The 16,895-nt window shown below is 51.5% G+C and overlaps 1 protein-coding gene across 1 annotated transcript; it reads right to left on the bottom strand.

Annotated features, from left to right (window-relative positions):
- Positions 1 to 248: 248 nt before the first annotated feature.
- Positions 249 to 16,590, bottom strand: BDV27DRAFT_159534 (uncharacterized protein; the record flags this gene model as incomplete). The annotated part of the gene is made up of 3 exons (XM_032072885.1): positions 249 to 3,803; positions 3,951 to 10,499; positions 10,624 to 16,590. 3 exons carry the CDS (start codon positions 16,588 to 16,590, stop codon positions 249 to 251), a joined length of 16,071 nt encoding a protein of 5,356 aa, XP_031925732.1.
- Between the last annotated feature and the right edge of the window lie 305 nt (positions 16,591 to 16,895).

Raw genomic sequence — 16,895 nt, 5'->3', positions numbered from 1 at the left:
TTTTCCAATAAACAAAAGTCATTTGATTGAGTATTAATATAGACAAAAACATTATCACATTAATTATAAATCTACAGATTGCCATGATTTCCAAATCGGAGCTCCAGGAAAATCACTTCACAGAATCTAAACCATGCGTCAGATTCAGTCTGCTTCAACGTTGCCACGACAAACTTCCCACTGGTTCTTTAATGTGAAGACGGCATTCTGTCTTGACGTCTTTCATTAAGTCTTCAGTCCTGCGATTTTTACTCGCACTCTGCTGACGACACTAGTGTAGGGAAAGACGGAGACAACCCCTTGAGCACATCCACGGGGTCTACCCTGTCCGGTTCAAGCTCAGTCAAGTTACGATGAGGAAGTTGGCAGAACAGTTCAATGGCTTCTGATAACCGATCTGCCATCCACTCGACGCTAGTCTGATCTAGGACATTTTTAGGACTAGCGATGACCAGATCAAGGGAGTCCTGGCGCTCAATCGAGATCACATCGACCTGACCAGCCGGTGGCCGAGAGCTGGCCCAGGTGATATTCGAATATGAACTCAGGCCGCCTAGCGCCAACGGCTCATTTGCCGATTGGAGGGGCTGATGATGCACAAGACATCCGAATTTGACATCTTCCGGCCAATTGGTGCATTGCCGAGCAATGTCCCGGAGGGCTACCGCATCGTGCGGTACTGTTGCAACTTGCTGGGCTTGAGTGTGGCGTAAGAGATCGGATACCGTCCAATTCGGATCGATAGTGATGCGAATTGGGAGGAATGTGAGGCAAGGTCCAAAGACCTTGTCAATGTTCGGAAGGTCAGACCCGCGCCCATGGACCACCTGGCCGAGGATTATATCATATTGCGATTGGTATCGTGCAAAGAGCCACGCTAAAGCTGCCTTGATAAGCGTAGCGACCGTTGCTCCAGCCATAGGCACTGGCCGGCGTATCTCTCTCCGGGCAGTAGTAGGCGAAAAAGTGTCTCCAGGTGGATCGGGTTGCGAAGTAATGCAAAGCGGATCGAGAGCAGTGGAGGTAGCTCCTCGGAGGTAGTCTGTCCAAAATGATAAACTGCGAGCGTGCTCTTTTCCCAGTCGATGATGCACAACGTCGGTCAATCCGGTGGCAGCTGGTAGTGGCTCCCCATTGTAGGCGGACTTAATCGCATTCCAGAGGATGGGGAGGCAAGCGCCATCGTACTGAGCATGGGAGATCCGCGTAATAAAAGCGCATTTTGTGGAAGATGTGCTTGTCAGGACCGAGAAGCTTACTGGAACAGTTCCCAGTGGAGTAGACGGAGTCATTTGTCGCTTCGTTTCCAACTGTAAGTATACTTCTGCATCCTCAACTTCCACTTCAGTAAACTCTGGCTCAAAGTTCCGTAGGATCACCTGGAAGCACTGGTGGTCCACGGTGACAAAGACCGTCCGCAAAATGCTGTACTGGGATACCACTGTGTGGCATGCCTTCCGCAGACGATTGGTGTCAAGAGACGTTGAGAAAAGTTCTGCGAAGTTCACAATAGACGAGGAATTTAGGTAGTAAGATTGATTGTCCAGTACAGGCAGAATGCTCTGCACATTATCATGGCTGAAAGGAGGCGCGTTGTTGAAGAAGGACCGGAAGATTTCTGCCGAATGAGAGTCCGCAACAAGCGATATAGGCGGGCTCTTTGGTGCAACAGCAACTGGGGCATGTTTCCCATCTACGACACAAGCCCAGCTCCGAATAGTAGGATTTCGAAGGACTTCATGAGGGTTGATATCAAGACCAGCAGCCTGGGCATGGGCGGCAATCTTCATAGCGATAATCGAATCGCCGCCAAGATGGAAGAGGCTGTCATCGGCACCGATCATATGCGGAGCGAGCTTGAGAAGCTGGCTTAAAATCATATGGAACTTCTTCTCAGTGGGGGTTTGAAGTGATCGCTTGCTTGGTTCTGTGATGCATGAGGCGGATTGGCAATCCTTGGGGCGGAGTGCTACTATTGCCTCTCGCAAACGTCGACGATCTGTCTTGCCTGATTTTTGACGTGGGACATGGACCATGGGTAAGAACATATCAGGAACCATGAAGCTGGGGAGGACCTCTCGAAGCCGTTGGGCTCCGATCGCTGCGTCGTCGTCGAATCCCCGGCTTGGGGCGGCTAACACGTCACGCTCTGGCGAGGAATTCGACGCTGACTGTTCAGCGAGGCCTTTCCGGTGGACACAGGCGACTATTCGTGAGTGCACGGAGGGCTCACCACCCGAAGCCGGTGCTGAATCCTGCGGGAGCACGATCTGCTCGGTAACTACGTCTGTTGCCCCAGGAAAGCAACGGGCCGTATGATACTCGATATCCTCGAGCTCTACGCGCTGCCCACGCACCTTGATCTGTCGGTCTTTGCGGCCTTCGTATCGTAAAGTACCATCAGAGGTGTTATATCGGACCAAGTCACCAGTCTTGTACAGACGCCAGAAAGATATGTCCTTCGGGAAGAGTGATTGCAACCAACTAGGAGGCTCAATGAAGGCGTCGGCAGTCCTCTTGGGGTCATTGATGTAGCCCAAACCGACGGGTGGACCACCGATAACCAGCTCTCCAACAGCACCGATGGGAAGTAGTCGATGGTGGTCATTCTGGTCGACCACCCAGAAGTGTACCCCTAGTGCGTAGCCCATGTCCTTCGGATCGCAGCCGGGGACAATACGGGATGTTGCGGTATTCAAGACAGAGCACTCGGTTGGTCCGTACGCGTTCATCAAGTGACAGACATTAGCCCATTGTTGAATATGCGAGGTGGACATGGGTTCGCCCAGGAGAACAAGTGTTTCTATCCAAGATGCTCTGCTGGCGTCCAGCATTCCAGCAATGGATGGCGTCAAAAATGCGTGGGTAACTGTTATCGGACATACACCATCCAGCAGCATGCGACTGCGCTCTGGTTCGGAAATGACGCACACTGTACCTCCCGCAATTAACGTCGTGAGGATTTCCATCACAGACACATCAAATGCGTATGAAGAGAATTGTAACACGCGGGACCCGAGGCCAATGGAGAACGCTCGCATCTGCGCCTGAGCAGCAGCAAGAAACGATACATGTGGGATCATCACTCCTTTCGGAGATCCAGTAGTTCCTGACGTGAAGAGCACATACGCTGGTTTTTCTGGATCAACCATTTCCGGTATGTTCGTCGTTCTCGCGCGGTGGTCATAGTTCCCATCCCCCACCACAATTGCGTCGTCTGCTAACTTCGGACCCATATGTGCTTGAGCCACTGAAGTAAGCACAAAGCGTGCATCTACGCGCCGGCAAAGCTCCTGAAGCCTGGTGATAGGATGTGTTGGGTCTAATGGCACGAAAGTACCACCGGCCTTCATCACAGCCAACATCGCCACTGTCGTCCATCGTGACTTTTCAAAACATAGAGGAACGTATGTCGTTGGCGTTACTCCCCGGGCGACCATAGATTCAGCCAATTGTGTACTCTGGCTTTCCAACTCAGCATAGCTGAAAGACCCATCGAATCCACAAACAGCCAGAGCCCTCGGCTGTCGCCGGGCATATTGGGTAATTGCTTGATGTACACATTGGAGTTGTGGCTCGCACAGTGCAGTGTTCCAACGCAGCAATCGCTCATGGTCATTGACACTTAGAAGGTTTAATTCGCCGATCTTCGCACAGGGATTACGAAGGATAACTGAAACAGCCTCAGAAAAGTAGTCTGCTAATTGCGTGGCCATGACGGTTGAGACTCGAGAGGGGCGATATGACATAGACACTCGCACACCTCCATGTTGGTCTATCAAGGCATAGAGCATAATGTCTTGCTGTTGATTTTATCTCGGGTTAGTAAGAGCCCTGACTAACTGCTATGTAAGGATGCGTAATGAACTGGTTCTCTGTAGTTCTGTGTTTGTCTCGTCTTCGAATAATATGGCAACACAACTTGACAAAGGATGGAAGAGACTACTCACCGAAGTTGGATCAAGTCCACCAACTGGTTCGAGCGTAAGGGAGCATTTAGATTGTTCTGATCCGATATCCGGAAGGGCATACTGTACGCTGATGGCAGTAGATGCCAGCTCTTGCACCGTGACACCTGCTGCTCGTGCAATCTCCGATAACGGGAAGGTTTGGAAGGATAGGATGTGGCCATAGCTTTCTTGTAGAGAAAGAGCAGCCTGGTCAAGGGATACATGCGGCGTCAGACGTACTCGACACACTGCCATGTTGGCTATCTGGCCAACCGCGTACTGAATGCTTTGCACTGGGACATGGCGGCCCTCCGTCAGAACCCCAAAGCAAACATCATCCGATCCGGAGAAGACGCCCAAGGACATGGCCCAAGCAAAATAGAGGAGGTTTGATGCAGTCCAGTCTGTCCGTCGACAGAACGTGTTAATATCCGACCCACTGCAGGCCAGAGGGACCTCTAACCTCTCCAGAGGCTTGGTAGTTTTGCCATCCGCCGTCAAAGGATATGGAAGGGACATGGGCTGCATTCCCGTCAGGTACGAGCTCCAGTACGCGCGCGCAGGTTCTTGTGGCTGCCTATGGACGAAATGAAGATAATCACGATACGCATTCTGCGTGCCGTCGGAGAGGACTTGACCATCATAAAGGGACATTAGGTCCTGCACTAGCAACGTGACGGACGTGGCATCGATAATGGCATGGTTAATATCCAACCGGCAGAAGATGGATCCATTAGCCAAGTGGCAAATGGTGAATTGGTGTGGGATGTCACTATTTCGTCGGACATCCTCCCGAGTAAGGCTGACGGGCAAGCCCTTGCTGTCGACTGGCGACTCAGAAAGAATGTAAACAGGTGCATCGATGTGACGGAACAGCCGGAGCCTGAAGCCATCACCATCTACCCGGGTATCCTGTTCGAATACGACTCTCAGTGCGCAATGTCGGTCTACTACCTGTTGCCATGCTCTCGCCACACGATCAACATCGACTGGTGTAGCGGAGCCCCCCCGAACCTTCCAAATGAAATGGGGAGCATAACTGAGAGGGTCTTGCATTTGGGTCAGCAATATTCCCCGTTGCACAGGCGTACAAGGTAAGAGTTCCTCGGCCTTGCCATCCGAAGATGTTTCAACACCGGCACCGACATCTTCCTCTTGGCGGTCCTGTTCGGCTTCTTGGTGCCCAATCGCTTGAGGTACATGTATGAGTTTGGCGAATTTCTCTACGATGCGCCGGATGGACTTCCATCGGAAGAGGTCCGCTACGGCGTGTTCAATACCTGCTGCACGGGCTTGGCTCGTGGCCTGCATAGCAGATATAGAATCCCCGCCCAATCGGAAGAAGCTGTCTTCTGCTCCGATATTCTCGGGCGCAATCCCAAGCGCTCGTGCCCAGATTGACTGCAGGAGCCGTTCAGTGTCGGACGAAATTGTCTTCTGCTTTCCTGAAGCGGTGTTGGTACTCCCCCAGGCCAGCTGCTGACGTGTCATCGATGAAGCTGTCTGTCTCAGTCCCCGGCGGTCCACTTTGCCGCCGACCGTACGAGGCATTTGCCGTAAGGGAACAAAAATACTGGGTACCATGTAGTCTGGGAGGCTTTCTGTCAGTCTGGATTCAGTCGTCTTGGCGTGGTCAGGAAAGCTGGGGATTGAAACGACGTCAAGTGGCTGTTCACCAAACTCGGGAGGCTTTTCGGTGGCCTGCCCTTTCCCTCCAACGGAGAGGAAAGCAACCAAACAGGGGGCTGCGCGGACATCAATGGGGGTTATAATTTCAGCAACAACGTCAGTCAGTAACCCTGGAAAAGATCGCTGAATCTGCTCCTCAACCCCCTGAAGTTCCAAGCGCTGGCCTCGTAGCTTTGCCTGTGTGTCCTTCCGTCCATGGTACACCAGCGAGCCGTCATCCTCGTAGCAGACCAGATCACCAGTGCGGTACACCTTAGAACGACTCACATCGCTCTCTAGACCCAAGCCATCTAACCATGCTGGTCCCCTGAAGAATGCGGCAGCTGTTTGATCTGGGTCGTTCAGGTATCCTCGGCCAAGTAGAGGGCCCTGCAAAACTAGCTCGCCCACAGCACCGATGGGAGCCAGTTGATAAGGGTTCCGGGGGTCAGTGATCCATCCAATGCTAGCAACGGGATGTCCGATACTGGCCGGTGTGGTCTCAAGGGTGCAGTTGGATTGCATGCTTGACAAGATAGTGCATTCGGCGGGTCCGTAGAGATTCATTAGGCGCAGCTTCCCAATCCACTTGACAAGGTCATCGCGCCGGGCGGCCTCTCCGACTAGCATTAAGGTATGCACAGAGCCCAGGGAATTCTGCGGCAATACGCGCGCTAGCGATGGGGTTAACAAAGCATGTGAGGGTCGAAGATCTTGTACTGCTTCGGCGAATCGCTCTTTGCGGCCTGCCTCTGATGGAACACAGACACAAGCGCCTGCGATGAGTGTGCTCAGCGTTTCCAGGATACTAACGTCAAATGCATATGACCCAAAATGCAAAATTCGGGCATCAGGCGCGATTCTTGTCCGCCGCGCGTACTCTTGACTCATTGTGACAAATGGCCCATGATTTATAATGATGCCTTTCGGCTTACCAGTTGAACCAGATGTAAAGACACAATACAGTGCGTCGTTCGGACTCGTAGACCACGCATGACTATCAGTTGTGATGCTCGGTGAACCGTCTCCGAGCCTCTCATCAACCACCATGGTATCTGAGACCAGCGCTTGTGCCGCCTTCGCGTTTTGCGCTCTGGTCAATATGACTGGGGCGTCTATCTCATTGCAAATAAAGCGGAGGCGGGCGAACGCATATGACGGTTCTAGCAAGACAAAGGCTGCTCCTGCCTTGATGATGCCTAGCATGGCGACCATCACCCAACGGGACCGGTCCATAAGTACGGGAACTATGCTCTTCGGATGGACATTACGACATTGTAAAAGGCTGGCAACCTTATTGGACCATCTGTCAAGATCACTATATGTGAAGCTACCATCCCAGCTACAAACTGCTGGAGCAAGTGGCTGCCGGGAGCACTGCTTTTGTATGGCCCCAGGCACTGTTTCACGCATCATGTCTGGGATTGCGCCATTCCAGTTCTTCAATTGCTGCATACTGAACGGATTAAGCTCTCCAAGAATGTCGCGTACTGGTGACTGCGGCCGTCGGTGAACATTCTGCAGGATATGGCTGAACTGGTTAATGATATGTCCCATCTTCCAACGGGAGACAACCTGGTCATCGAAAGTAGCTGTAACTGAGATAGAATCGGCCTTCAACACACAGTTGAGCACAATAGCATAGGTCGCAAACGCCCCGTCCCTGGCTTTGACACCCATAGAGTCAAACAGGGTCTTATAAGCGGGGCTGCCAACAAGATCCTCCGCTGGTTCAACATTCAGTAAAGTTTGGAAGGAACAGGCACGCATTGCTTCTGGCCCCAACTTCGCGATCTGCTGCAAGCCAGCATGTTCAAAGGAGGCGAAGTTAGCAATTCGTGCTTGGAGATTCTTCAGTGCCTTGCCAATATTCTCGTTCGTGTCGATACTAACTCGTAGGGGGAATGCACATAATGTCGGGCCACTTATCGTTTCGACACCCGGAACAGGAGCTGTTCGCCCTGAGGAAACAACACCATAAACAATCTCTGACTTGCTCTGGTACTGTGCTTGCACTAATGCCCACGCGAGCCGAACAGCAGCGGTGCGTGTGACACTAGTCTCTTGGACTACCCCAGTTGGTATGGAATGCTCAACCTGGCTTACTGCCTTGGCTCGATACGATATTGAGGGAACCATGGGGAACGGCTCAGCATCCAAACCGTTGAATTCGGTCCGCCAGTGGGCCAGTGAATGCTTGACTTGCGAGCAGGTGTATTCAATGAAGTGTTGAAAAGGAACCGGGTCACTTGGGAGGTACTCGTCGGAAGCATAGGCCATGTGGGCGCACTGGAGGAATTGTGGCAGTGACCACGCATCGTACACTGCATGATGCATTGTGAGAGACATCTTGCAAGTAGCCCCTCTACTGACCCTTACATGGAACAACGGAATGCCGAATATTCCATGGTCACGGTCGCCTATGGGATCTAGCCCTCCTAGGGCAAAGTCTTCTGTTTCCGCGATCTGCGATTCGACCCATCCTAATTCCTGGTTGCGGACAATAACTTGCCAGCAAGCAAGATCCGTGGTCTGAATGAGACGAGTGCGAAGAATAGGATGATGGGTGACCACCTTCTCCCACGCATAGCGTAAACGAACGAAGTCAGTATCTGCTGGAATACTGTACTCGTGATGGGCAACATATGCTCCCGGTCGTTCAGCTGTCATGGCTGCCATCCCAGCCTGTATCGCCGTGCAAGGGTAGATGTCTTCTATATCTACCTGATCAACACTGCATTGTATCATAGCTTGGTTCTGTATTTCTGCTTTGCGGCCGTATGGAATGAGCGAAAACGGGGTAACGCGTGGCCTGGTTGGTTCGTATCCATGTGGTTCCTGGCCATGGCCAGTGAGAGATCTAGCTAGCTCGCGAAGCTGAGGATGCGCAAATACATCGGCCACAGCAACATGAAGACCCCGTGTGCGAGCTGCAGACACTAACCTCATCGCCGTAAGGGAATCACCACCCAGGGAGAAGAAGTCATCCTCGGGTCCAATAGCTTCCACACGGCAGTGCAGCAACTGGGACCACAGCTCCCGTAGCGCTTGCTCCTCTGGAGTAAGGTCCGTTGCTTTCCAATCTTTCCTAACGTTGCTTTTATGTCGTTGCTTCTGCATCAAATTTATGCCTTGTTGCCGTATGCGGGATCTATCTACCTTTCCACTTGGTAGTCGCGGCACCTTTTGGAGGCGGAATAAAAATGACGGACGCATGAAGGGAGGCACGGCTCTCTGCAAACGGCTCTCTGCGATTGACACAGCAGACGTAAACTCATTCTGATCTTGGGTGGGCTGTGAGACTGCTGCAATCAAGTACGCCTGATCCGCATCATTACTCGCCACGACGTCGGCAAAGACATCCGGCGTTCCAGGAAAACAATGTCGCACATGATATTCGACTTCCGCCAGCTCAATTCGCTGTCCACGTAGCTTTATCTGACGATCCTTGCGTCCCATATACATCAATGTTCCATCAATGAGCATTCTGACAAGGTCTCCGGTCTTGTAAAGTGGTCTATCCGGTAAGCAGGATACGTGCTTCAGCCAGGGCATGTCATAAATGAAGGAGGCGGCCGTAAGCTCCGGCAGACCTAGGTACCCCTGGCCTACAATGGGCCCCTCGATGAGCAGTTCCCCTACGGCGCCGACAGGGACCAGCCGGTCCGAATCATTTCGGTCGGTTACCCAAGCTCGTGCACCGGTGGGGCGGCCTATATTGGTTGGTTCATTCATCAATGCCGTTGTAGAATCCTGTACAGTCGCAACAACGGAACACTCAGAAGGTCCGTAGGCGCTCATCAACTTCACATATGGGGACCATTTTTGCACGTCAGCAGGCGACAGACTTTCTCCACCTAGAACAAGAGTCTTCAGAGCTGCTGCCTTCCCGGGGTCAAGGGTTCGTGCTACGGAGGGGGTGAGCAATGCCCAGTCGACCTGGGCCTCTTGTATGAAGTCAAGAAGTCTCTCTTGCCGGTCCTTGTCACAAGGTATACAGATGCAACCACCCACCATGAGCGTGGTAAGTATCTCCATGACCGATGCATCGAAGGCAAATGATGCGAACTGAAGCACCCGAGAGCCCTCAGCCAGACCGAGTGCTTTACTGTGTGCTCTTGCACTTGTGATATACGATTCGTGCCCCACGACACTGGCTTTCGGCTTCCCTGAGGAGCCAGAGGTAAAGACTGCATACGCCGCCGTAGCTGGGCACACGCGCACCACGGCTGGGGGTATACGATGCATTCTTGCGTTGACCTCGCTGCCAAGCTGTTCAAGCACAATCACAGTATCCGAAATTGTCCTTGCTAGGGATGCGAGTCTTGTGCAAGTGAGAATGATTTGGCTGTGGATGTCATTCTTCACTATCTCTCGCAGCCGCTCCATGGGGTGACACGGATCCAATAACACGAATGCACCACCGGCCTTCAGGACTGCCAGTACCCCGACAATTACCCATCGGGACTTATCTGCATATAACGGCACAAAGACATTAGGACCAACTCCACGCTGGGAGAGGCGCTCCGCTAGTATGGTTGAAAATCGGTCTAACTCCGCATAGGTCAAGGATCCATCAGACGCAGTCACTGCAGGCGACGCAGGGTTCTTGACGGCGAACTGTGTTATTTCATCGTGAATGCAGCCTCGCATACTAATCGGGGCTTGCTTGTTCCATTTCATGACACAATCCCAATTCAACTGACTGACCAGGTCAAGCTGACCCAGTTGATTCGACATTCCAGATACGAGCTGCCAGACGATATGCTGGAAGGTGCCAGAGATCAGCTCGGCTTGCAATTCTGTCAACATATATGACCAATAGCTCAACTCTGCCTCTATATTCTTCTCTCTCTCCACGATATTGAGAGTCAACTCGTACTGCATCCAATGTCAGTATTTGCTTTGGCTCGGATGCATCTGTGACGACATATATATTTTCAAGAACGAAGAAACATGAGGTACAGTCATAGGTACGCAAGACACACTACTTAGGTCGACTCACCTCTGTTGCATCACAGCCATCCCGGTTTTTGACCACCGTACTACGTGATAATGGCGTTGTTTTATCGTTTGCCTTCTGCAGCGATAGTGCTGTGTTGAAAAGTGGTTGACCTGTCAGGCCAAGAGAGTGCATAATATCGGGTAGTGGGCTATGTCTGTTATCCAGGCCACGCCCATACGCGGCCTGGCTATTTGCAAGTGTTGAGGATATCGATTCTTGAGGATCAAAAGAAAGCCTGCACACAAGAAGATTGATAATAGGGCCTGCAATCTCCTGGACGTTAGGGATAGGAATATCTCGGGCCGACACCAAGAACCCAAAACACACACTGTCGGACCCTGTATATGCTTGTAGCAAAAGACCCCAGGCCACCTGGAAAAGATTCGGAATGGTGGTAGTATGGCGTTGGCAGAAGTCTCGTAAGCACTGAGCAGTGTCCAATGTAAAACGCAGGGAGCGGAGTGCTTTCTGATCAGGCGGAGGAGAGACACTCAGCCGAGGAAAGAGGCATGGTTGAACTCCATCCAGATACCGTTGCCAATATGCCTTTGACTCTACTTCGGACTGGCCATTGATATAACTGATATAATCACTGTATGGGGGAGCGGCAGGCCCAGGCCCTAGGTCGTCATATGCCCGTTGAAGCTCCGTGAGAAGGATTTGTTGTGTACAGCCGTCGATCAGCATGTGGTTAATAACTAACTCACAGCGGACACTATTATCTGACATTGAGTGGATTTTAAGTCGGTGAGCAGGGGTCACTCTGTTGCCGGATTCGCCGCAGTGATCAACAAGCAAAGGGGTCATTTCGTCCTCAGGTGCCCATGTTTGCACTTCGCAGTCCTCCATATCTGCCTTTGCCGTCTTGAGGACTACTTGTAATGGCTCACATCCTTGACTTGGATCCGCAAAGAATACGGTCCGAAGGATCGGCTGGAGGTTGACCACTTTTTGCCATGCTAGTTTGACCTGAGAAATACTCACGGGCGTACAGTGGTCTGTGGATGGATACAGTGACCATTGTAGTCGCGACCAATATTTTTGGGGATCTCTGGTTTGACTTAACCACATGCCAATCTGAGCTGGTGAGCATGGGTAAATATCTTCAATCTCCGAAAGACGGACCCGGCGACCGATGTCAATCATCAATTTCTCGAATTGCTCACGGTTGCCTAGCGACAAGAGTGGGAAGTCGGAAGGGGCAAGTTGTCGATGCCCTCGGAGCGCTTTTGGCAGGTTCTCAAATGTCCTCTCACATTCGTGGAACCATTTTTCAAGGTTTGTTTGGTGCCACATGTGTCGATTATATAGAAATGAGATTTTAAGTTGGCCGTTCATTACCAGTGCAGACACATCGATGAGGGCAAAACGAGGCATGTCCTCTGGCATCTGAATCATCCCATGGTCGGGAATTGCAGCAAGCTCTAGAAGTGCATCTTGACGCTCCAGCTGCTGAAACAATCCCGTATAGTTAAATAGAATCTCCATGGGCGATTGTCCCTGATGGTACTCTCGCCCTTGCGGGTGTAGATAGCGTGAAGAAAAATATGTCCATCCATTAGCTGGAATTGCACGGCGAGCTTCTTTCACGCGCAACACAAATGTGGATATGTCTTCATCCTTGCTCACTGGGGCCCATACAGGAGCCAGGGTCGTGAACCAGCCCACGGTGCGGGACAGGTCGATGTGCGAATCCCAAGGCTCACGGCCATGGCCCTCTGTAAATATGGCGGGAGGTTGTCGATCGTCGAATATTTGGAGGAAGGAATATAGCAGGGCAGCGTGTATCAACTCGACCGGGCGAGTGCGAAAGGCATCATTAGCATGGCCCAAGATTGCCTGGGTCACCTGTGGCGAGAGAGTGACTGAATGCTGGGTTGCCTCTGCCCAGGTGTTCCTGTCTACCAACGACTGTCCACCCCAATAGGACAGGGGTGCTGGAGGAACCTCGGTCGGTGATGCTTTTCGCGGTTCAAGACATTCTGCCACATACTCTTCTTGAAGATGGCACCATTGCTGAAAGGATAGAGGGCCTGGGCCTGCTAAGGTACCTGTGGTTAAGAAGTCTTCCAGATCTTGCAGGAGGACGCGCCAAGACACGAGGTCTATCACAAGATGATGTGCCATCAGTGACATGTATTGCTCGCCTGCCGGTGTGGTTATAATATCCACAACAAATAATCTCCCAGTCCGGATGTCTAGCAAGCCTTGACTCTCCACTAGGATCTCATGTATACCAATGTCGAGGCGCTGCAGGGTATGTTCCCGAAAGATAAAACAGTCCGGGCCATATTTACGTATCCTTTGCTCCCAAGGTCCAGAAGGGGGACGGTAAAACTGAGCCCGTAGCATGGAATGTCGACTGACAATTGCTTCTATTGCCTTCCAGACACGGGCGTTGTCCTGACGCCGCGAAAGGCGGAGTAGGAATTGTTGGGTAAAGTGGTTATGCCCACCTGGGCATAACTCAAAGAACAATTTTTGGATGGGGGAGAGCCCAAACCAGGTCTCTTCTGGATCTTCTTTGGTGACACCGGGGTGATAGCTGCTGACCGGTTTCATATTGTGTGCCAACTGAGCTATGGTAGGAAATTGAAATATGTCGGCGACACTGACTCTATAGCCAGCGGCTTGGCAGTTGGCTCCAACTTGCATGGCGCTCACCGAATCCCCACCGAGGTTGAAGAAGCTCTCAGTTATACCAACCTCGTCTGCATTTTTGTTTAGGACCTGGGCCCAGATGCTTTGCAGGATGACTTCTTCGGGAGTAGAAGGAGGCTGTGACGAGCACGGCGCCACTCGGTAAGATTTCACGGTGTCAGCAGAAAGTGTGCCAGCGTGTGCCAGTAGCTGACGACGGTCCAGCTTTCCACTGGGGGTTAGCGGCATGCGATGGACCGGAAGAAACAATTTGGGAATCATGAACGAGGGTAGCAAATTCGATAATCGGGATTCAGCAACCGAAGTTGCGTGGCGGAATGCGTCGTTAGGAGCCAGGAAAACACCACCATCCAGCTCTTGATCATCTGCAACATCTGATGCGGCTGACCAACAGATACACGCAGTAAGTGTGCTTACTGGAGGGTGGATATCGTCGTGATGTACTATCCCCACAACTACTTGTGGAGCATCGGTGAAAGCAACTTGTTGCAACAGGTACTCTATTTCACCTAACTCAATGCGCTGTCCGTGGAGCTTCGCTTGGGTATCCTTGCGCCCTAAATAACGAAAGCTTCCAGTATCTGTGGTCTGCACTAGGTCGCCTGTCTTGTACATGCGGCCATGGGCGTCGCCAAACTGCTGCCTCCATTTCGGGGGATGAATGAAGTTTTGAGCTGTGAGCAAAGGGTTGGAGAGATATCCGGGTCCCACAATTGGGCCTTCGATCAACAACTCGCCAGTACTACCCACTGGCATCAAGACTTGGGGATCCTTAGGGTGCACGACCCAGCCGATGCCACCCGTAGGGAAGCCAATGTTTTTCGGATCATGACCGGTCAGACTTGGCTGAACGCTAAACACAGCCGAGCATTCTGCTGGACCATATGCGTTCCGCACATGGACAAATGGCTTCCACCGTGCAATGTCACCATCAAGGACAGCCTCACCGACAAAGGCAAGGTCCTGAAGTGTAGGAAGGTCTTCGGGTGAAAGGATCCGTGCCACAGACGGTGTGAGGCAAACGTTGTTCACACCATACTTATTGATCGTGTGCGCTAGGCGGCTGCGGCACTCATCACCATTTGGAGCACAGACGCATCCACCCTCAAGAAGGGTACTAATATGCTCAATGATACATGAATCGAACCCCGGGGAGGCGAATTGCAGAACACGGGAATGTTCTGAGAAGTTGTATTGTTTTGCATGGGCTGTGGCACTTGTCGTGTATCCTCCCTGATCGACCACTACGCCTTTCGGGGCCCCTGTCGAGCCAGAGGTAAATGTAGCATACATGGGGTCTTGGGTGGAACAGCTGGCTACCGGACTGCTAATATCATAGGTCCGAACACGTTTAAGTAGCAAACGAGGATCTTCCTCGTCGATCACTAGAACCTGCAGCCCGAGTCTTGATGCGAGGCTGCGGGTCTTATTCGTGCTGACCACTAAAGATGATTTAACAACCTCACACATCTGACGCAGCCGAGTCAATGGATAGGATGGATCAAGTAACACAAAGGCCCCACCAGCCTTCATGATTGCTAACATCGCAAGTCCCACCCACATTGACTTCTCCAGACAGAGCGGGACAAAGACGCCCGGCGCGACGCCATGTTTCTTGAATGTTGTCATAAGAGAATGCGAGAGGCGGTCAAGCTGGTCATAAGTGAGATTGCCATCCCAGCTACATATCGCCGCCTTTTGGGGCTGTTTCAGAGCCATCTCGTGAATCAGCTCGGGTACTGTTTTCTTTGCGACTGAGGGAACTGGGAAGTTCCAGGCAGAGAGGCACTGTCGATCTTTAGGGCTGAGTATGTTGACTTCGGACAGTTTTGATTCAGGATGACCCTCCACCTGACAGTATATGTGTGCCAGCTGATGCAAAATACGATTCGTTTGCTGTGGTTCCAGTATCGCCGGATCGAACGTTGCTTGAAGAGTCAAGGACCGGCGCGATGGCCGGCACCGCAGAATTAACGGATACGTATCATACGTTTTTTGGATCTCCCAATTATGTTTGAAGATTGAGGGGACCGGACCACTCTGCTCTGGCTCGACAGCGAGCAACGTGTTGAAGCGACACCCTGCGGCTGTACCAGGCTCAACGTGCATCAAGTATTGAAGGCCGATATGTGCAAATTCCATTGTATCTGCGTATTGGCACTGGATAGTTTGAAGTGCATCTGTAATGGTCTGCTGTGGCTGAAGCTGAACCCGTACTGGGATGCAGACCAAGGATGGCCCGCTCAGCTCCTCAATGCCTTTCAAGGGAATGCCTCGACCAGTATCGATTGCTCCAAAGAGCACATCGCCCGATCGCGTATATAAAGACTGTAGCATGGCCCAGGCCAATCGTATCTTGGCGTTTATGGGGAACGCTAGTCTGCGTTCATGGTTGTAGGGGAAGCTTTGTGTCAATTCTTGTGACAATACCGGGATATATCCAGGAACTGGCAGCGATGGGAATGGCTTCATCTCGCTGTGGTGCGCATTGGCGAACTGCTCCCTCCAGAAATTGGCAGACCGCTCCTTTGACTGCTCAATATACTCGATCAATGGCCGAAAAGGCCGGGCTGCCAATACTTGCCCCTGGTATGCCGCATCCACATCGTGCAGCAAAAGCCTCATTGACCAGTCATCGCAGAGTGCATGGTGCATTAATACCGTCAAGACATGTACTGAGGGATCCCATATCAGCCTTGCGAGCGGAGATCCTACCTGCCATATGGTATACGACTGGTCCTCTGTGTTTGCACCCGAAGTATGTCCATCGCCAGAGCTCACCACCTCTTGGTCACACGTGCTATACCCTTGGTGGACAATCCATGGAACAGAGTCCCGTAGCACTACTTGCATACAACTGCTGTGCTGCGTGGGAACTATTCGTGTTCGTAAGATGGGGTTCGCTTGGGCAGCCTGATCCCAGGCTGACTTCAAACGATCAATCTCGATGCTGCGTGGCAAGTGATATTTGTACATCACCGTGTATGCTGTAGAGTCCTTAAGTGTGAGCGCCATCATTCCTTCTTGGAGAGGGGTGCATGGGTATATATCTTCAATTTCGTCTACCGTGCAATGGCATTGGTTTGCAATTCTCGACACCTGCTCCAGCCATGCTGGAGAGGCGGTATCCTTATGTTTCCGGCCATTGGCCGTTGCAAATGCATGATTAGATGGCCTACTTAATTTGCAGGATCCTGTTCTATTAGCAGAAGCAGTGCCGTCAAGTGGTAGTAAGGTACGTTTCATGGCCTCAGGCTCTCGCACTGGAGGGTAAATCAAATACGGGTTAGAATCTCCGGAGCCCATTTTCTCACCGTATATGAGTTGTGAACTATGAATGTGAGGAATTCTGAATCTATCCTTTTGATCTTTTCTTCTTTTACATACTTTTTTCTTTCCGTTTCTGTTGGCGTTTGGTGATCTTCTTATCGTAATATGTAGTTCATAGGTGTTTCCTTAACCTTCTCTCGAGATATGGAACAATGGAGTAGAACAAATGACTTAACAATTGTAGCGAATTTAATGTAAAGCAGAATAATCTGAAAATTGGCCGAGCTCGTTCATATTGACAAAATTACTGAAGCTATTTCCAATCGGTGCTCCTTATCCCA

This window comes from Aspergillus caelatus, assembly GCF_009193585.1.
Source record: "Aspergillus caelatus strain CBS 763.97 unplaced genomic scaffold BDV27scaffold_135, whole genome shotgun sequence".
Lineage (NCBI taxonomy): Eukaryota > Fungi > Ascomycota > Eurotiomycetes > Eurotiales > Aspergillaceae > Aspergillus > Aspergillus caelatus.
This window is presented reverse-complemented; position numbering and strand designations above follow the sequence as displayed.